This window comes from Vespula vulgaris, chromosome 1, assembly GCF_905475345.1.
Source record: "Vespula vulgaris chromosome 1, iyVesVulg1.1, whole genome shotgun sequence".
NCBI lineage: Eukaryota > Metazoa > Arthropoda > Insecta > Hymenoptera > Vespidae > Vespula > Vespula vulgaris.
Window position 1 is genome coordinate 10,133,166 of NC_066586.1, and position 22,333 is coordinate 10,155,498.

At 35.0% G+C, this 22,333-nt stretch overlaps 1 protein-coding gene across 9 annotated transcripts in view; it reads left to right on the forward strand.

The window, feature by feature from the left end:
• The window catches only part of LOC127068004 (RNA-binding protein Musashi homolog Rbp6), a 594,260-nt gene that overhangs the window by 224,185 nt on the left and 347,742 nt on the right, over positions 1 to 22,333 (forward strand). For all 9 annotated transcript variants that reach the window (XM_051003560.1, XM_051003549.1, XM_051003597.1 and 6 more), the window contains exon 3: positions 3,182 to 3,263. In XM_051003560.1, the coding sequence (XP_050859517.1) occupies positions 3,182 to 3,263 (82 nt within the window). The remainder of the gene's footprint in view (positions 1 to 3,181; positions 3,264 to 22,333) is intronic.

The following is a 22,333-nucleotide window of genomic DNA, read 5'->3' on the forward strand; positions in this document are numbered from 1 at the left end:
AAGAGAGAGTAAGGGTTTAGAAGTGTAGAAGAAACGATTCGATTCAGGAAAACTTCATCGTTTTACGCTTTTAGAGATTCCTGATCGTTTTACGTTTGCTTGTCAGTCAACTCGGAATGATTCATATCCAACTTTACTGTCACCAAAATTTCGTGAAATTTGACTGTCGAAAGAGAGAAATTTCTATGTAAATTTATTGCAGAACTAATAATAATATCCGATAGCGTTATAAAGATGATTAGTTGTATATGTGTGTGTTTGTGGATCTTTAGTTAATAAGTTATTTACGATCGATATTTTATGACTACAATATCGTGTTTCGGCTGAACGACCCGTTATCATAATTCACCATTTTCAGAGATATCATCGCCGTAATTGTAGAATAATATACCGGCAGAAGTTTAAAGCGAAACGTAATAATGTAACTAATTATAAGATATTACAGAGTGACTAATGACTAAAGAAAGTCAATTGCGCATCGGTGTAGTCGCGGAAGAAACGAATTTTCTCATTCGATCTTTCCTCTGTTAAACTAGTGATCACCATTATAGTATATTTCAAATTTTCTCTCGAACGCGTCCGTGAGAACTATTTCCGTTGAATTCTCCTTGGTAAATCCGTAAAGATAACCAAACGAGGAAGAAACGTGTCGAGCAAAAGGAAAACTTTCGCATAATTTTCTCTTTTCGTAGCCTATCGCGTTAGCGTATCTCCAACTTATCGAAGAAGAAGAGCACTTGCAACCGAATAGACTAGTAACTACCGAGCATTACGAGGTTTTCAAAGCAGTCTGGATAAAACAGCGTATAATTAGATAGAGTGTAAGATATATTTGGAGCTTAGCCATATTGGCTCACCGCCAGGGTTCACCATTTTACGATATAACTACGCGTTGCTGGGAGAGAGAGAAAGAGAGAGAGAGAGAGAGAGAGAGAGAGAGAGAGAGAGAGAGAGAGAGGGAGGGAGAGAGTGTGAGAGAGAGAGGTGGCAAAGGAAGGAAAGATCGGAAGGGGAGGGAAAGAGAGAAGAGAAGAAGAGGTCGAAGGGGTACCATGGTCGGAAAGTACTCGAGATTGGTTACACTATGTTACGTGCCATCGGGCCTTTACAGTGTCCTGCAACGATTCTGCCGTAGTCTCCAATAAATTGTTGTCTTCATTACTCGTATCCTATGCGAATAGAAATTGCACCGTAGGATATACGATCCAATTTGAGTTCGTCTCGTCGGAAATCTCCTTTCTACAAAAGCTACAAGTTTATACGTATACTTGCGTTTTAAGCGAATCGATATTTAATTTCGTTATTTAATTTTGGGAAGATCGAATTAGTAAGACCAATAACGTCTCGTTACAAATTAATTACGACGCGGTTCGATAATCATCAAAGGAACGTGACAGATAATTTTTCGCTAGATTATAATCTTTTCAGATATCCAACGAACATTAATAATGACATATACATATATTTTCGAGCGAGCGTCAATAAGCTCACGTTCGTATATCGAGCATGAGTAATTAGCTCCCTACGACGGCGAGTTAAGCTGAAGCTCTCTCGTGGATGCACGCACCACGAGTTTATCACGGTATGCGGATTATGCTCGGCACTGTCAAGTCGTGCTGTTATCTACTAATTCCAATTACTGTCAACGATCCCCTTCGTCGCATCGTTCCAAGAGATTTTCGTCAAATCAGGAACGTACTATATGAAATTTCGAAGTCTCATAGGTCATGTTATTTTTACGTTCGAATTGATTTTCATATATAATTTGCGACGTGCAAGACCGACGGTATTTTCCAGTTGCGTGATTCTTCTACTCATAAAACTATTTTCCCGACACTCGAGTTTGATTTTTAAACGATCGTTAAGCGATCTTTGTTAACAAGTTACCTGCTCGAGTTCGTTTTTCGCGTTTCACCGGGAGATAGAGAACGGCAGGCGGACGTATACCCGTCACGCGGATCAGTTCGATTCCTTCGGGCGATGCGAATTGAGGGGAAAAATGAAAGTTTTAATTCGGTTTTAAATAGAGCTTAAGCCGCTCGCAATTACAAAAGTTTTGGTAATAGGCCGAATCCTTTCGGTTGGCGTTCGTTACCAATTCTGTAGCGAAAGGATTTAAACGAGTGCGAGGGCTTTACCGAGTGGTATGTACGTACTTCGAGGAGGGTTCGCGTGATATGCTATTTTGGTCTTTATATTTAAAAGGTGTGATTTTAGAATCTATCAATTGGTTAAAGAAAAAAGACGGATATATAAAAACCAGGTGATGTAAATTTAAAATATAAGTATATACATTCAATGGATATAATACATATGTAGGACACGTAAAAAATATAGGTACATACATTCAATGGATGTAACATATATGTAAAACTCGTCAAAAAGTTAAGCCGTCAGGTAGTTCGAACCGGGACTCAAAACCGGGTCTTTCGCTTTCCGAGCGGCGGTTCTAACCATTAAGTTATCCAGGGACTCTTCGGTTAACCTCTCCACGAACAACTACTTATATTAAATGGAATAAAATACAGAATGGCTTCCACATTCAGTCATTCTATAAAAACATTCGACCACAAATGTTCTTTTCTTACTAAATATCTTTAAATTTCGAAGATGTTTTAAGGTGTTTCTCTACCAATTTCTCTAGTTACCGTTCATGTCGCTGTCGTCTTTAATTTTTCGAGAGTCCTGAATATTTAAGGCTTCTCTATCAATTCTCCAGGCCGCCACTTGCGTCCCTCTCATCGTCAATTTGTTGCAATAGATTCTCTTTTTTTGATTTAATTTTCTTCATGTTGCTGCACAATGTCTAAACTAACGACGAAAGTTAAAACTAAACGAAAGTAATTAATAGTTGCGCAATTAACAACGGTTTTACGGCTTCATCGTACGTCTTTTCACGAACTTCATACGTCTTTTCACAAACTTCGTATGTCCTTTTACCTGCAAGGTCTGTTGGCTATTAACTATTGATACGTCATTTTTTCCGACCACCGAAACAATAGCTCTTATTACCCAGCAATGTCGCAGGACGATTCACTCACTATCGCATATAGCGAATATATTTATGGAGAACATATATATATATATATATATATATATATATATATATATATATATAAACGATGAATGATTTTTATGAGACGAGTAATTCCTATTTTTATTCTTCTTTTTTTTATTTCAGAGGGCCTTAGAGAGTACTTCACCAAGTATGGAGATATCACAGAGGTTATGGTCATGAAAGATCCCACAACGCGACGATCAAGGTGAGTAATAGTTTGGAAAATGTGCATTTTATCTTCGAGTAATCATTTTATCATCGAGTAATCATTTATCGGACATGATCAAGATACTTAGATGCTTGAAAGCACATCGAAGCGTATATCGATCGATCGGCTGGTTCTGTTGCGGCATAATCCTTTGAACTCTCCCTAGAGGAAAATTGCTAGTGGGTGACCATACCGCGGTTAGTAATTGTACTACGCGAAATTTCCGTTGGTCGAATCTGCAGCGCGGTCGCTTATCTTCGTGCGGTTTGGAGGAATGTCCCTCGAGGATCTGGATCATGATCTACGGGAACGATCGACGATCAAGCACGCGGAATTTGAGAGCACTTATTAGCGGCACCATGGTATTCTATGCTCGCGTGTCCATCTTTCCTTTAGAAACGCAGACATGCATGCAAAGTTACATTACTATACGCTTAGGTATTATACTAAATGTTGCTAAAAACATAGTCGCTAATATTTCATTAATTTTTATTGCAATTCCTAGGAACATATGAACAATGAGTTCCGTGATAATCATAAAATCACCTTGTTACGTTCGAGCTCGTAGGAAGAGGAAGAAAAGGGCACGTTCGAAGATCGAATCGTTCTATCGTGCAAACGACAAAGAACCTTTCGTGATGGAAGAGATTATCGCGTTAAGAGATAATATTCATGAGTATGCTAATGTAGAATAAAACGTTACGTTATTCTCAAGTATACCGGTGTAGAAGAAAAATGTCGATGAATAGGTGATATGTAAATATGTTGTTTAAACGACTTAGGGCTCTTTTAATGAGCCAATCGTTGTAAAATGCGTGTACCTATTTAGAAAATTTATTGACGCATTAAATATCGCTAGACATAATTAATATTCTACCACGGTGGTTACATTCGATAGGAAGGTTTTATCGCGGCTAATCGACAGATCATAATTGCGTTCGTTAAGAGATATGGACGTTGTAATCGTGAAGTAGAATCTCACATCTGCGCTAGAGCGACGGGTAGATGCTCGCATTTAAGCGCCGAGTTGCTAAGTGCAGTGCATCTGCGCTAGATAGCGAAAGGAAATAATGGACGTTTGGGATCGTTCCACGTTTTGCAGGTAAAGCTAGTTCACATTCGTTGTCACATTTATCTACCTGATAAGTTTATTCTCGGGCACCATCTCGGCCTACTATCTTTAAATACGTTTCACGAATCGCATCGAGGTATAAACCTACACAGGCGATTATTAACGTTACGCCAGGTATTACCGAAATAGGTCTCAGGTGCAAAATAAATTTGCCGATGGTCAAGCCAACCGAGATAAGGGATGGAATTTTAACGCACGACGTGCAAGCGACCGAAGCTGAATAATTAATAAAACGTTAAATTTTTTCTTTTAGCGGATTAAAAAGGGAATACATTTTGACGATATATTGAAAATAAAGAGAGGGGAAAGAAAGAGAGAATGAGAGTTTAATAGAATTTTTCATCGAATCGCGAATAATAAAAGTAGATGTATCAATCAGCTTTCATACCAAATGAATCTTTATTTTGAAAAAAATATTTCAAGTTTTAAAGGCGAAATACTTTTTACTGTATAAAAAGGATATAGAATTTTTTCACCTCGAGGCAAAGAATTGGAAACAAATCTGAAGCGGCATCGGCAAACAGAAACCCTAGTCGCTGGAGTAGGGACGGTAAATGCTGGCATTAGAGTTATTACCGGTTTTTAAGTGGTAGGAACAAGGGGTGGATTGCTACAACGGGGATGAAAGAAAGAAAAGAAGAGAAAAAGAGAAAGAGAAAAGAAAAATAAAATAGATAGAAGCGAAGAGATGCATTGGACTAGGTACAGATGAATTCAACGTTACGGCGTGAAAAGGAAAGATACAAGTCCCTTCTTTTTTTGATTTCGGCAAAGCAAAGTGATTACATAAAAAGTAATCTCAAAGCCGTTATTCGCCAATATTTGTAGCACGTCATTCTTACTCCCTTGTTTCATAGACGATCGTTTAACGAAATAAAAAACGGATCATTTCTCGTCGGCGATTTTACTAATATTTAAATGACTTATCTCTCTCTCTCTCTCTTTCTTTTTTTTCACTTCCTTCATTCCACTTTCTGAAAAGCTTTAAAAAAAACAATACAATTGTCATGCCATGCCATTCCGTCAAATTATATACTATCTATATATTCGTACTTAGTAGGCAGCATTTCACAAAATACTCGTATTTGTGTATCATTCATAATCAATTTTTGGATAAATAAATATTCGCGTTTCTTTTGTTGTATAATATTTGAGAAGGAGACATGGTCAAAGCAACAAAAAAAAAATATGTTCGATTAGAAACATCATTTAACACAGTGATACAATGTATTTCATTCAACGGGAAATTATATGTAGTACATAAAGAATAGAAGAATGGAATATTAACGCATCGTTGTTGACGATTCGACGATGATATCTATTTTCTGTGAGAAATCTTAATTCTCGTTAAAGAAATAAATGGGCTCGTCTCATTTATTGATATAGTCTTCGAAACAATAAGTTGAAAAGATTGCGGACAATAATTGCTGCTAAATTATCGTATTGCTCTAAATTTTCGTCTCTTTTTCACTAATACCAAATACTCAGTTCCTACCTCGTTGCTCTTCGACTAATTAATTGGCCAGAAACTTTTAGCCGCCCGTCCCAACCCTCTCTAATTATTCATTCCTTTCATTTCGAAGAGAATGAGAGAGAAAGAGAGGGAGAGAATGAGAACTACGGACAACAAAACGAAACACAGAACAACTTACTTCTGTCAGAGCTATAAAACAGAAGCAACAGCCGAGCCTATTCACACCTGCTTATTAAACGGAAATAAAGCCTGTAGAATCAAAGTCCCTTTACCCTCTTCGTGTTCATTCTCTTCTCCTCACTTTTCCTCTCTCGTTTTCTCTCTCTCTCTCTCTCTCTCTCTCTTTATCTTCCTCTTCTTTTCCACGCTTCTCGACCTTTTTCTCTTCCTCACTCCAAATGCTCTAAAATTTGTCGACAGTTAGGGGTTCCATTCGCTAATCCCTTTATGGACAACCTCGTTGTGATTATATCAGAAAGATATAAAACCCCTTTGTTGACTAAAAACTCCAAGTTTCGGACGTGAAAGATTAAGGAAAATATCGAAAAATACTCTTCCTTTTAAGATTTATCACTGATTGGAACTTTTCCATGCTTATTGCGTATAATCGGAATTCTAATTTGGTTATGTAAACTAGAAGAGAACAAAACGACAAATTGTACGGTACGTTACAACGAAGTGCACTTTGGTTTATTATTATTATTATTATTATTATTATTATTATTATTATTATTAATCTGATATTGCAATATTCTCTAGTTACTAATAAACCATTCTATCGTTTTAAAAAATTTCTCACAATTATTTCCAGATTAATCGTGTATCAAATATTCGATGGAAAATTTGACTGGTCGTGTAACTTGGATAATGCTTATAGATGATATATCATGTCGATTCTATGAACGTTCGAATTATGTAAGTCGGATAATGGCTACTATCGATGATATATTGTTCATATGGACATACCAACGTTTCGATTAAGTTTACGATTTCCACGAGGGGAAACCCACATGGAAATGACGAAAGCATCTTTGTGTGGCGATTGAATACTTTTTTATCATTTGCGACCTCCTTTCCAAAAAGATTTTCATGTAAGTAAAAAATTAATTCATCCGTAATCTCTGGCATATTGGAATTTCCCTTATGTTAGCGAACGGCAACATTTTTCTAGCAGGTGGAAACCGCTTAAAGGGTGGCCAAAGAGAGAAAGTAAATGAGAGGGAGACAAGGCAAAGACGTAGTAGGATGTCGGTATAGGGTTCTGGAACAAGGGTGGTTGAATCTCTCAGCGCCACGTCGTAGCTCATATTTCCCGCAAAGGGACGTGGATCCTGTATGCAGGGAGTGAGACGTGGAGTTACTCTGCGGGTTGTAAATTAATGGTTAGCCCGTGGTACGGGGGTTCGGCCTAAGGGTTTTGCTTGATCTATGGATGGTATGTGCTGGGTCAAACCGGGTCTTGCCCACTGATACGGTAGCTTCACGAAAACTGCTTCTTCTGTCTTCTACCTTAATCGCTCCAAGATTGATATCGCCTCCTCTGCCTCTATCGTTCGCATAAGAATCCTCCTTTTATCGCCTCGACCCTTCATGAGCTTTCTTCTTGGACCTTTAAAAAGTCTCTACATTTTCCATTCATCGACCTTTGCCTGTCTCAGCGATAATTTCTTTCCAAGGCTCGTTACTTACGTATCGAGCGCGAGTATAAAGTCAAACGGCATGCATGGGATAAAGTTAAGTAGTTAAATATTTTTAGGATCTCTATTTATCAGGTTAACGTCGCTTTTACGCCATGGATAGCGTTTCCTTGCGATTTAAAAGAAACGCATTTCAGTCGATTGAATCGTTCTTTTACGATTTCATGAGCAGTCGTGGAGAAGAAGATCCCAGGAACGATCGATGCATAATAGTAGTTATTCGAAAGCAGTTAACTTTAGTGCTCGAGTTTTCAGAATCGTACTTACAAAGGATGTAAGACGACCGTTATTTCTCAGAAAAACCGATATTTCTTGCAGATCTTCTCTTCGCTTAATGCGCAATATGACCTATAAGCGAACAAGATTCCTTTGTATATAGAATAATTCTGGAAACTTAGTTGGACTATATTTTGTGTATAGTCGAAATATTCGAATGTATATCCTATTAGGCGAATAAGAAAATTGTTTCTTTCCTTTTTTATATTTTTTGTATCAAACACATTATATTATAGAATCTCTTAGAAGTAATAAAAAATTCAATTCTATACCGTAATCTTAATTACCACGAAAAAATTCTTCTTTTATTATAACAATTTTTCTATTATAAAAATTCGTAAGACTTTTAGAAAATACAATTTACAGATATAACGGGAGTTTGTTTTATGCGCTATAGATAGCGTAAATTCTCTTTATATGGATCCTATATCCTTTAAATTGTCCTTTAATATTATTCTCCCTTTATTTATTTATATTTATTTACAAGAATATTTACAAGTAGTTATATAACATTTAATACCATTTGGACGTCAAATTTTGCTTTAAAAAGCAAGTAGTCCAGACAATATGAATGACAAAGACAAAGTACCGTGTTTCTAATAAGTTTATTGGGTGTTTACGCTTTAATCTCTTGACTATTTCAGCATAACAGTTTATAGTTAATGGATTTGTAAGAATCCATTGTGACTTTGAGCTTGTTCGTGAGTCGAATAATTTCTTCCTATACGTAGGGGTTTCTTCTTATACATTTAACAATTTATGAATTTCGTCATTCCTGATATACAAGAGTGCATCTATTGTTCTGAAGAATTTTCGCTTTCCATTTCTTTAATATATAATATGGTTGCCATTCCCCAAAGTTGAATTCCACAAGTCCATGTTGGTTTTATTGAACATTTACATATGAGTGCTTTGTTACTCTTGTTCTTTGCTCCTTCTAAACACTTACCAGTTAATAAATTTGTTAAATAATTTAATAAATAAAATAATTTTTTGATTTATATATTAGTTCGATATGAGTTTTTTATTTAACTTTATTAATAATGTCAGATAATGAATCAATGTGACTAATACTATTAATATACGACGTTTTAATTAATTTTTTTTTTGCATTTTTAACAGTTTTATAATTGAATGATATAATTCTATCACTCAATCAGAGATAGCAATTTTTATTTCATTGTGTATGGAGATTATTCCGGTATCGTCTGTAAATATGAAAATTTTGGTATTTTGATTGGTTGGAACATTGACAGTAAAGATGGTATAAAATAAAAAAGCGAATATACTTCATTAGGATACTCCAATTTCAATAGAGCAGATAGCAAATGTAGTATTTTTGATTTTCAAGTGGAAGTATGCTTTCTACGTAAAATTGAATTAGTATATGTAGCGAAGTGAATAGCAAACGTAATTCGTTCAGCAGTCCTTTATGCCAAACTCTATCGAATGCTTTTTCGATATTGAAAAAGAGTATTTCGATATTGAAAAAGGAGACAATTTTTTTTTTCCTAATAACTAGAGAATTTGTTGCATTATACAATAATTATGCTCAGTGATGTGTTTTCTTTTTAGAGCAAAATTCATCAGTGATGATTTATTATTAAACTTTTGTTGATAATAGTAATAATTCTTTTATATATAACCTTTTCAACTACATTTGACAATAACTGTAATAAACAGGTGAATCTGTAAGTTTGAGGAAGATTGGGGTTTTATCCAGGTTTTAATAACGTTATAACTTCTGCATATTTCCATACTTATGGGAAATGTCCGATGCAAAGAATTGCATTAATTAGTATGACGATATATCGTAATCCTTTTGTTGGAAGTTCTTTAAGCACTTTGGCTACGATTAAATCGTTTTCTGGTGTTTTGTGGTTTTGGAAGTTGCACATTATGGCCTGGAGTTCTTTTTTAGTTGGATGGTCTAGGATGAAATTATTTTTAGAGTTATTGTTATTTGCGTCGGGAAGAGGTCCATTTGTGGAAACTTCTTGGAAGTGGTCTACCATAGCATTTGCTTGTTCTTTAAGAAATTTATTCCACTGGCCGGCTAGGATTTTAATCAGATTTATTGTTTGTACTGGTCTTATAATTTTTTTAGCTGCTTTCCACAAGAAATAATTTATTATTTCAATGGCATCAAAATTCGAAATGTATCTATTAATTTCATCATTGTTATAATTGCTGATTTTTATTTTTATGATCCTGATTAGATTATGTAATTCTGCCTTTAAGCGTGGGAATCGTCCATGTTGCCGTTTCCTTCTTACATTTTTTCTTTATTTGTTAATTTAGGTTAATTTATTTTGTAATTAATTGTTTTGTTATTTAGGTTAATTCCTAAATAAATGATGAATATGGCCGTATTTCTTCTCCTCTATTTGGTACTGAGGAGATTTCAATACTTGCTGTTTATTAGGAAGGATTATTAGTTTCTATCTCTATGTTGTATTTGTACATATATTAATTTATCGTTTATGATTTTCCTATAATTGATCCAGTAGCTAGTTTTGTTTGTTAATTTCGACTGTTTACAGAATTTAATATAACTTTTGAATTAAAAATGAATAATATTGGTGTATGGTTTAAAGTCAGGATTTAATTATTTTTGATATTGGTGATGCCAAAATCAAATATATCTAATATTTTATAGGGATTTATTGACCAGTAAGTGGGCCTACCAGTCGATAGAACTGATAGTTACCTGTAATTAATATATTACATCAGTTTTACACCTTTAGTGTTTGTTATTATTGATTCCCAAGAAAGTTGTGTAGAATTAAAATCACTTGCTATTAAGAAGTCGTTTTCAAATACTTCGAAGAATTCTTTGAGTTTTGCTCAAAGAAGTTTTGCATTTAACAAGTATTTGAAGTTGAAGATAATAAATTACCGCTACCGTTAACTGTTATTCTAGTATTATTTCGATTATCGTTATTTGTAGTTTCCCTATTTGTTCTTTTAGCTCGGATCTTTTTCGTTATAATCCATTGCAGTTCTATTGCATGATTTGGATCATTTTTTATTTGTTCTTTGAAATATTACAAACTCTGTTAAGAAATTTAGGATGATTAATATTTGAGTAATTAGATTTTATATTATTTGGTTTGTTTAAATGTTTGAACGGCTGTTGGCTTTCCTTTACGGAGTGGTTAATTTATGATAAATTATGATTATCCATTTATTAGAGTTTTGGTAATATAATCTTTCAAATTACAAACGATGGCAGTTGCTCAATGGATGCGAAAATTTCGAGCTGTCGATTTTGCTAAGATAAACATAGTTTGTTTATGTCTAGTACATAATCTTCGTACTTCACCACCTATGTTATATAGATAATAGAGCTCTCATTTGCATGTGTGTTCATAACAACGATTCGTGATCGAATCCAGTTTTATACTGAAGTGTCGTCTATAAAGGGAGTATTTTCTGCAATGCAGGGTAATATGTTCAACTGTAAAAGGTATAATGCACAGATTACAGGACGAGGGTTCTTCCTTGAGAAAATACTGATGTATGAACAATCCTATTACTTAAGATTACAACCTGATCATTTTTCCTTGAAAAAGCCATCTTTAATTAGCAGCAGTTCTAGTTTTATTGAGGATTTAAGTAAACGATTTTTGTTAAAAATACTTAGATTCGACTTTGTTAAAATTATTTCAGATTTGACTTAAGAATTTAAATCCAGTGATCTGTGACTATTTTAAATCGTCGTCAAACAATAAATGTTTAATTGGGCTAGTAATGTTATTCAGTATATTATTTATGGCACCCTTAGAAGAGATCCTTGCGGCATACTATTTTCAATGGTATTGATTGAAGAAAAAATGTTACTGACTCCGATTTGGATAACTTTTGCATGTAAAAAGTTATTGATTAAATTAAACTTGTTACCTATGAGTCCACGATTTCGTAAAATGTTTAATATTCGATTTCTTTAAATAATATCATAAACCTTTTTTATATCGAATCATACAATAATGAAATGTTATTGATTGGAAAATATATCGCATATGTTAGTCTATAGATTTATGATCGTAGATGGAAAATTTCTTGGAGAACAGGAGATTAATCGACCTTTTTCCAAATTCTTATGTTACATTAACTTTAGAATCTATAGTTAATGATTTTTTCCATCAATTTGTATAGCATATTTGTCAGTATAATCGGACAATAATTGTTCAGATCAGCTGATGATTTGCCTGGTTTTAAAATGGGTATAATTATGGCTTCATTTCAGTTTCCTGGGACTACATTGTGCATCCATATGTAGTTGATTAGAAAAAATATATAGTCAACGGTATTGGATAGAAGGATGTTTGGGATTCCGTCAGGTGCAGGATTAGTATTAGTGCATTTAGATCAGAAGTACGTTAATTTATTGGTGTGGAGAGGCATATTTATGGCTAATATAGGAGGAGAGTCATGGTTAAAATATGGAGGATTCAATGAATAGAATAGCCTTTATCTTCTCTTCAAAAATTTGAAATTTCTTTGTGTAATAGTTACTAGCAATATTTTGAGACGTTAACATTAATATTTCGGATATTTCATATGGATCTGTATCTTCTTAATGATATTCTAAATTGAACTATTTTTTGAATCTTTAATCGCACTTTTTTTTCTAAACTTCAATGATCGAGGCGTAGTAGTTAAGAATAAAACATATTTTAACCATAATTATCCTTTACTATCTTTTATGATTTTACGATATAGCTTTAGATTTCTTTAAATTTATGAGGTTTCTAAAAAATTTGTGTTACTATTTTTTAAAAATATACTCACAGTCTTTAATGGCACGTAAGCATTGTTCACTCCATTATGAATTATATTTGATTTTGATATTATTGGAAATTTTTAATTTTAGAATAGCTAAGTCAGCTACTTTTTAAATAATTTCAATGAAGCTTTTAAGTGCTATGTTTATTGAATCAACGGATTTGATTCTATAAGAGGGATTAAATTAGATAGTAATTCACGGTACATCGCCTAGTTGACTTTTTGAAATTTCCATCTTGGAGGGTTGTAAGTTTGGATGTTGAAATTCAGATGATAAATTATTTTAATCGAAATGTAATATTTGTCATAAAGATTATTTGCTACACTCTATATGATACTTTGTACAATTAAAGGATTATATAGGGTTATTGTGTTAAAACAACCGAGTAATATACTAAAGTGGGTGGAATCACTGGTATTTAAAAAGTAGAATTAATTACTTTTTCGATGATAATTCTGTGTGTATCAATTTTCTCAGATTCCCACAGGAAGTCGTGGTTGATGAAGTCGCCAAGGATGATGTATGGATTTACTAATTAGTTTATTATGTGGGTAATTTCATATTCCTCTAGACGGTGGCTGTTTGGTCTGTACATGTTGCATATGTATAATTTTAAGAAAAAAGATATTTTGATGACTATAGTTTCTAAATTGGATATGATCAAGATATCTTGTCTATGTATATAGTCTTTTATGATTGTAGCATCCGCTCGCATGATTAGACGAGCGATTTTTAAAAAATCTAAGTAAATGTTTTTGAAATTCTTTTCCTGCAAATAGAGATTATTTATGTTTGTAATTCATCGATTAATAATAGTTGCAGATCTTACATATAAATGTAGAAACCGTTAAGATTCCATTTGATAATTTGATATAATATTGTTTTAGCCCGGTTTTCGTTTAATAATTATATAGAATCGCGATCCAAATCTGAGAAACAATTTAATGAAGATTTCATAGAGATAATCAACAAATATAATTAATACACATTGTTATTTCTTGTAACAATAGCGTAATTCAAGATGATCAATTTTTGATCGATTTTGACGAATAAAGTCTCATTTTAAAAATGAAGATTTAGCGGAGGATTCCAATATATTACATTATTGTAAAAGCTTTATTTTTATTTAAAAAATATTTTTAAAAAACTCATCTTTTGATACGACTTTTTTTCAAAGAAAATAAAACTTTTTGAAAAATTCGAATAAACGGTAATTTTATTTGACAGTCTTAGTAAGGATTTGGATATTTTCGCGATGTCTGGATTAAAAAGGTTTGTTTTTTGAAACTTATTATATATGAAAACTCAAGTTTATATATTTCGATATTCTAATATTATAGTTAGCCAAAATATTATTGTATATATTTCCTACGTTTTCACAGGAGAAAAAAGGAGAAATGTTAGACAAGAAGATTCTTTGGAATAAATTAGATAAATTTCTGAATGTAGGATTGATATTTTATGATTTTATCGATCGATAACATTTTATGATTAATTACGAAATTATTGGATGTAGTTTGTTAGGACATGTATATAATTAATTGCATCAATTATAATTGCCAATTCTTTACTTCCAAAAGTATTATCTATTGTTGCAGAAGCATAAAATTTTATAGAATTGTGTCTTTTTAAAATAATGAACTATCATATTAATATAAATATTACCTACCACAAGAAAATTATTGTCTTTAATAGTTATTGTCCTCCTTAAGATTACATTTCGTTTATAATAGAAGATATTCTCATCGTAATTATTTTTTTGCCTTTTCTTTTCTCATTCTCTCTTTGTTTTGTTTTGTAAATCAAGAGAGAAGCTCGATCCTTAATACGCTTGACTTGTTTACTGACCATTAAAGTGTATCTTTCAAATGTTGATTATTTCACGAAGATCATAAAGCACACTTTAAATGGTTTATAGCCATTGAAAGATGACAATACAATGAAAATAGTCGCTTTCTACCTTATAATAGTTCCACACATCCAATGAAATCTGTTTACGACTTGGATCGACATAGCCCTTTACTATTTTACCATCGTTATATGCTGTTACATTGGATGTAAAATATTCACTGTTATTTGCAATTATTAAATATCATATAAAACGAAATGGAATACGAAATTAAACACACGATTAATCGTTTTCCCATAATTTTTATAACGCTTTTATCGTGTACCTATTTTTGGTTCACCTTTTTATCGGAAAATTCTATATGGTTTTCTAGATATCACGGACGAACGATTTGTTATACCTTATCGTGCGTTAAAATGAAAACAAAACGAACGCCGATATGGAAGTAGTATGAGAGAATTTAAATTCATCTCTCGATACTCGAAAGCAAATAGCCATTGAATAAGAAGAATTGTAAATATCGTATCGTTGTTTCTCGTTGATCGAATTTGAGACTCTTTTTTTCTGACAATTCCTTTTTCTCTGATATAAACTAGCACGAGCGAGTGAGAAAAACGGCTACATTCTCCTATCGACAGTCTCATTTCCTGATTCGAACTTATCAAGACAAATACACGCCGAACGTTCTTTTCTCTTTCTTTCTCAACGCTTTCAACAAGCTCTCGCGATCGGAAAATATCTGTAATGAACAAACTATCCGATTTGAGCCCCTCGCCATTTCGCTATCACCTCTTTCTTTCTCTTTCTTTTCTCAAAACCATCATCACGCTCTCGATACTCGCTATTCCCTATCGGTCGTTGCGAACTTTTCGATAACCAATCTCAATTTCGACGCGATGTGTCCGTTACGTGTTTCCTACGCTCTCTACCTCAATAACGAGAGCTTTCCTCCATCTCCATTTTTCTTCATCGTTTTCTTCATCCTCTTTTTCCCTTTCACGCTCTCTCTCTCTCTCTCTCTCTCTCTCTCTCTCTCTCCCTTTCTTCTCTCACCCACTCACTCACTCACTCACTCTCCTTTCTCTCGTTCTCCCAAGAATACACGTTATCATAGTAACATTTACTTAGAAAGAAAAGGATAGATTTTCTCCGAAGATAACTCAAGTTCGAGTTGTGTATTCGATTGCACGGAACTTTTTACACGAAAATCTCGACTTATTCACTGTCGGCCTCAACGAGTAGAAAGACAAACATCGACGTTGTATTTTCAATTGTGATACTCAGTTCGATTCAATCCCTCGAAATCAAGTACTTATTAGATTTGGGATATCACTTAAAAGAGACAATTAAAAATCGTCATTCCGTAAAAAGCAAAGGTTTATCTCGATGAAGTATAGAGATCAGTTGTTACAACTATAATGTGTACGCCTTCAGCATAGCGATGCGTTTTACATATTTTAGGCATCAGAGAGAAGTAGGAAAATCTAAGGAACAAGTACTCAAAGATATACAGGTACAAAGGTTCTATTTTTGGTATGACAAAAATTAGAAATTTTTGGAAGACCATATTGATAAGGAGAAAAAGTAAAAAATGAATAAACGCACTAATGAGAAGGAAAAATAAAAAATGAGTACAGATGACACGCATAAATAACGTTTTAGAATGTTCTACAATTTAAAGGATAGTCGATTTCATATATTTTATTAGATTATATTGGAACGTGTATTATTACAAATTGACTTTTACGAAAATCGTGGAAAATTTTATTGAAATTTGTTGGCAATTCAACTTCTACAACATTATGGGTAAATATTTTTAAACGATTATTATCAAAAAATGAATACTTCAAAAATGATCTATTTTATATATTTAAAAATTGGACGCATCTCTTACATGAAAGTTCTCGCTCTTCCGTTTAAGAAGATACTTATATATGTATCATTAATTTCATGGAACGAAGTACTCAATGTATCGTAATGAGCTATATGACCTAAGAAGAAAATTATCGTTCGAGCTCGAAACTAATGACGGTTCTTCCTCCGCTTTGGTGACTCGATAGAGAAGGTCTCATTAAAACTTCTCATCGTTGCGAACAAGTCGAGGAGAAAGAAGAAAAAGAAGATTAAAAAATCAAAAATTTCGACTTATTCATTTTCGGTTTCGACTCTTACGAACTATAGTCGATTCTGCAGAACACATCGTATTCGTCTCTAAATTTTAAATTAGGACTTTTTATTGATAAGATATTATCGATTAAAAAGAATGATGCATGTTACAAGAAAAAAATCAAGTAAGAAAGAGAGAGAGAGAACCGTTCGGTTATCTTTTTCCATCAGGCAATCTGTTAATTCGACCGTAAATCGTCGTTAACGGCAAATTTAGTTGAAACTTATCGGCGATAATTACACAGGTTTTGCAGCACATAGTAGCTACGACATAGGAAAGTACTCAGAGAAGAAGAAGAAAAAGAAGCGAGAATGAGAGAGATAAAACAAGTTCAGAGTAAAACTATCATGAGTTGCTCTCGAGAATTATTCTTGCTAGTGGACACTACTTTTGAGAGTAACTATTTGAGAGCATAGTTCAACTATCTGAAGGTAGCTGCTCATTCAAGAGTTTCTTACAATAGTTGCTCTCGAGAGTAGTATCAAATTTTGTATCTATTTCAGAGCAACTTTGAAAATGTTTAATCTCAGATAATCACTTGCGTTCTTGTCCATAGTTTATTATCACGCAGAACTCTCAAAAGCGTGTTTTGGGGTAAATATATAGGATCTGTTTTAGGATAAATATGTACCTACATACATCTGTTCGTTACCGAAGTTACTCCTTATATTATTATTAATTCGAAGATCTTATATTTTTTTCATTCTTCTTTACAGTAATTTTTATGTTGCTACTCTCCGATAGCTCTCAGTACAAACTTCTTAAAATGAAATTTGTATTTCCAAGAAAGCTCTCCAATAGTAACATTTCTGTGTTTCCATTTCAGAGCATGCTACAATGTAATCGCTCTCAGATAGTTGAACCATCCTCTCAGAGGGTTACTATCAAACGCAGTATCTACTAGCAAGAAATACTCTCAAGAGAAACTCGCGATAGTTTTACTCTCAAATGGACGCCTGCCTTTAAGATTGTAGCAAGAGAGAAAGAAAATATAGCAGAGAGAAAGAGAGAGATAGCTCTAGCGAAGTAGAATTTATTAGGCGATAAGCACCCCGCAACTTTCTTCCCTTACGATCGTCATTCTTTATCAGCCCACTCGTGGCCAACACCAGCGTATCGAGGACGGCATACTAGGCTTTATGAATCGAGATTATTAAGGTCCTTCCTGGATCGTAGATCTTCCTTGTCTCTCTCTTTCTCCCTCGTTCTTTAGTTTTCTTTTTTCTTCTTCATTGTTCTGTCTTACTGATCGCCTATGAAAATGTCGTGTTAGAGAGTTTCCGATCTTTCATCTTCGTATACTTTGACGAGATAAAAGTCTCCCATGAACGATTTAAGCTATTACCTAGCATTTTTCGAATCAATCGTTTCTTTATTGACTCACCATTATGAAATTTACATAATAAAGGAAAAAAAGAATGAAACTTCGAACGTATATAATGTAAGAATAGAGAGATGAGGAAATTAATATAAAAGTTAATACTGATTTATCTAGAATGGCTTTATTTAAATAAAATTCAAAACTTTACTAAACAAATTAAATTAGCGATATGCTCTTGGTGAAAATCGCAAACAAAATCTTTCAGCCTCGCATTTGTTCTTCTAGATTCGCTCGCTCACTCACACACATATGTGTAATTACATACATACAGTGTCTTCTTTTATTTTGGCTAAACTCAAATACATTTCCGATATTTTTTTCTGCTGACGCGCGTCGCTAATGAAACAAAGTACTTGGTACCGATCCTATTAAAACACTATCCACGTTTACAGTAAATAATTTTAATAAAAGAATTATTAAAACTGGAAACAAATAAAATAGGTAAGTCGTTTTTTCAAAGGCAGTTGAAACAAAGACAGTTCAGCTTGTTTTTTCAAAGACAGTTAAAAATTATGACGAGGTGTACGATAGATGGATGCACCCTAGGTAGTTTCTGAAAGTCGTAAACGCATTTGAGAGATACGATACGAGGGTTTTGAGTAATTTATCAGCGCACCTGATGGGTGTGCGTGGGTGGTAACGTTGTACGATCTCGTTATGGTGAGTTCTATGGTGTCGGTTCTTCTAGATACGATGCTAGCTCTTATCGGCTCGGTGGGGGGTTGAAAGGCGATCATCCGAGCAGTGCTTCCTTTATAATATAGCTCCAAAAGGAAATTCGTCGATCGATCGCAAGGCTGACATGCCGAGAACGAACCGCTATCTACGAGCGATCTAATTTTTATCAGTAAATAAAAGAGTGTTCAGGTTTTCGTACAACTATAATAATAATTAAAAATAGGATTATAGAATTATCGTTATTTCTTTTTTCTTTTGGTATCGAATTAACGTATACACGCGTCAAATAAGAGTGCAATAATCTTAGAGCTTTGTTGGATCAGTCGTTTGAAGCATTCTTCTTAGTGAAAGTACTCATTTGCGGATGTAGGCTCCGAAAGAAAAGGAATCACAGAAGATTCCTGGCTCGCACAATGCCTTTTCTCTTCTGCACATTCTCGCTTACTCTATAGTCTTCCTTCTTCTCTCTTTGTTCAATTCCGTTCGACTGTGTTCCATGTTTCGTGGCAGGAACACGCGATTCCCGCGTTAACTCCCGTAGGGCACAGCGGGTATCCTCGTACGGACTCGCATTAATCCACCTCTGCATCCTTCTCTTTCTTACATACCTTCTTTCTCTTTCCCTCGAGCTCCTTATCCCTCTTCCTAGCGATCGAACACACACTTGTTCGTGCTATCTCGAGGCCGTAGAAACTCACGCGTAGATTCCGCGCTATCCACCCTTATTTATTCTTCGATCAGCTCGAAAGCTGGCACGACGCTTAATGAGCCACACACGTACCGGACATTAAATTCAACCTCGAGGAAATGAAGAGTTTAACGCGGGCAAGGACTCTCACTTAGAACACGCACGGACGCGCTAGAAAAATCTCCCTTCTCATTAGCATCCACACAGCCTTATCTATCTCGCTTTAAAATTTGTTTCTTCTTTTGTTTTTCATCCTTTTTGTTTTAAAATCGTGTCAGAAAAAAGCTGCATATCTTTTGACGAGTTTAGAGCAGGAAACGTATTCTTTTCGTTCCATTTCCGTGATAATCGCGATTGTATCAATTATTGAGAATTACGCTCTTATGAGGTGCGTTCGTAAAGAAAACGAGAGAAAAAAAGAAAATTTTATGAACATACGTTGGACCATTTTCACGATCGGAAACTATTTAACGATGCGCCTTTACGACGCGAACCTGTAACATCAGCCATTATATGGCGTGCCGCTCGTGCGCGCGCGCGTGTTCACGAGTACAGACATACGTTACAAAATCGTAAATTCTTACGACTACTTCGTCTTTTACAAAACGACTGTGCGCTGCCAGTGATTTGTCCATTTCGACGACAACGACAACGACATCTTTTAAATAGGCTCATAAAATAAATAACAATGTCGATCGTACTTATTTTATTTATTTTTGTCGTAGTTCCTATTATTTACTTTGTGATTTCTTCATTGTAAGTTTTATAGAAAAAATACTTTTTCTATTTCTTTTATAGTCATATTTTGAAATGTCAAACGTTTGAATATCAAAACGACACTTAGGCAGCTTAACCCGATTGGTTTTTGCTCGTATTTCGTTGTTAGTCGTTGAGTGGACGCTCTCACCTTTATAAATCATCGACTCGGTACTTAATCGCCTGGAATTCGGGCTGGACGTTACCACGAGATACGTAGAGCTTTTGCATGAAATCTCGGCAATTTCGAATATTTCGTAATCCTATTTTAATCCCTTAAGCACAGATTTTCCATTCCTATTTTCGTATAGACGAATCGCTTGGGCGGTCGAGACACGACGCGTTCTCCTCTTGAATCTCCTCCCTCTTTATCCTCTTCCATCTCTTCTCGTTATGTCTGCAAGCTCTTACGAAGCTAACACCTGTGACCGCGATCCGTGGCTCGTATATCGGCGATTTGGGAGAATTTCTATTTAGAAGCACGATATTAATAAGCGGCATCAACGCATTACCGCTTCACCAGTTATGCCTCCCTCGTTCAGCCCGTCTCCTTGAAAATGCTTAAAAGCGTTCGTCTCAAAGCTTGTAATTGAGTCGAGGAAAATCAGGATTCTGGATGAGAAATATACCTAGACGTCTATAAAAACGTGGCAATTTGGCGCGTCTCGAAAACACCTGACAAAATGCATGAAGATTCATTTCGTGAATATGCTTATACATGTATCTACATATACGTTGAGCATCATTGAGCGAATCACAAGCAAGTAGCGTCTGTAGGAAATTTAATGGGCGTGTTTAACGTGGATAAACCACTATATTCGTCTCTTTCTCCAAATCTTTAGGATCATTTCTAGTCGAGGAATCGATCAAACGTAAAATATGAACCGTACTTTTTTTAATTTCGAACCGGAAATTTTTTAATTAAAAGATCGATTCGTGTGATATTTACGTAAAAAGAAAAGTTATTAATTTCGGGTTGGACGACGTCTCTCGTTCAGTTAAGAGCCGAGTGTACTTGGGTCTCGAGACTTAACCGTAGCCGGTACGTTTAAACATTTTGATTGCGATCCGTAGCTGTAACAGTAGTACGCTAGACATGAGAAGAGCAAGCTGGTTAAGCCAATGCTATTGTCCAGTGACTCGACACACGTACATATGTACATACGTACGGTTTACGCGTGGAAGCAGAACTATCCTGGCGCGTCCTGACGTTTGCACACTAACTCGCACTCGATCGCTCATTCGTTCGTTCGTCGCATTCCCTTTTCGGCGAGTGTACGTACGCGCTTGCTCGTATGTGCATTCGCCCTCGCGTGCACTCGCGTGCATCGGAGTCGCCTAGTGTACTGGATGGATTGCCGGCGAGCGTTGTTAAGTTAGTTCTCCGTGTTACGTGTTGCTGTCGAGGGAGTAGTTCTGCTAATTAAATTGCCTGGGAGGTCCGCTTTTCTGCGGGGTGGTGAGGAAGAGAGGCAGAAAAAATAGTGGAATTTGGAGCTGGACATTGGTGAGAGAGAGTGATAGGTCACGGAGAAACTCGTGCGTGGAACGTCCATCGCCGGGGAAATTTCGATTAAACGGCCGCGTTCGTTTCCATCCTGACCAGAACGATAGCGAGAGAGAGAGAGAGAGAGAGAGAGAGAGAGAGAGAGAGAACGAATAAAGTGCGGAATAAAAAGCGTCGAATAAATTAACGTCAAGAAAACACGTTGAACGAAATGATCCTCTTGGTCTTATTTTTAAAGGGATCGAGCGGAAATCATCCTGCCGCGAAAAATCACGAAAGCGACTGCTGAAAGGCAGTAGTTCGTCTATATTTGTGATATTGACCCGACCCATTCCTTGTCCCTTCTCTCTCGTATTCCTTCTCACCAACCTTCCACTTTATATCTCGTTCTCTGTCCCACTCGTACGAGCCAGCTTCATTGTATACAGTGACACGTTTAATTACGTGTGACACGAACTAACAAACCGACTATTTTGGTTTCTTTGTTGGTGTCACGTAACCTATATACCGCTTTACATAGATTTATTGCCAACTGATTTTGGTGCCATCTCTCACCTTCCCTCTCTTTCTTTTGCATTTTAATCTCACAATTTTCTTTGCCTCTCTGATCCTTCGTCCTTTTTTTACGAGTCTTCCACTCTGTTAACTCACCATACTTAAATTATCGTAAACC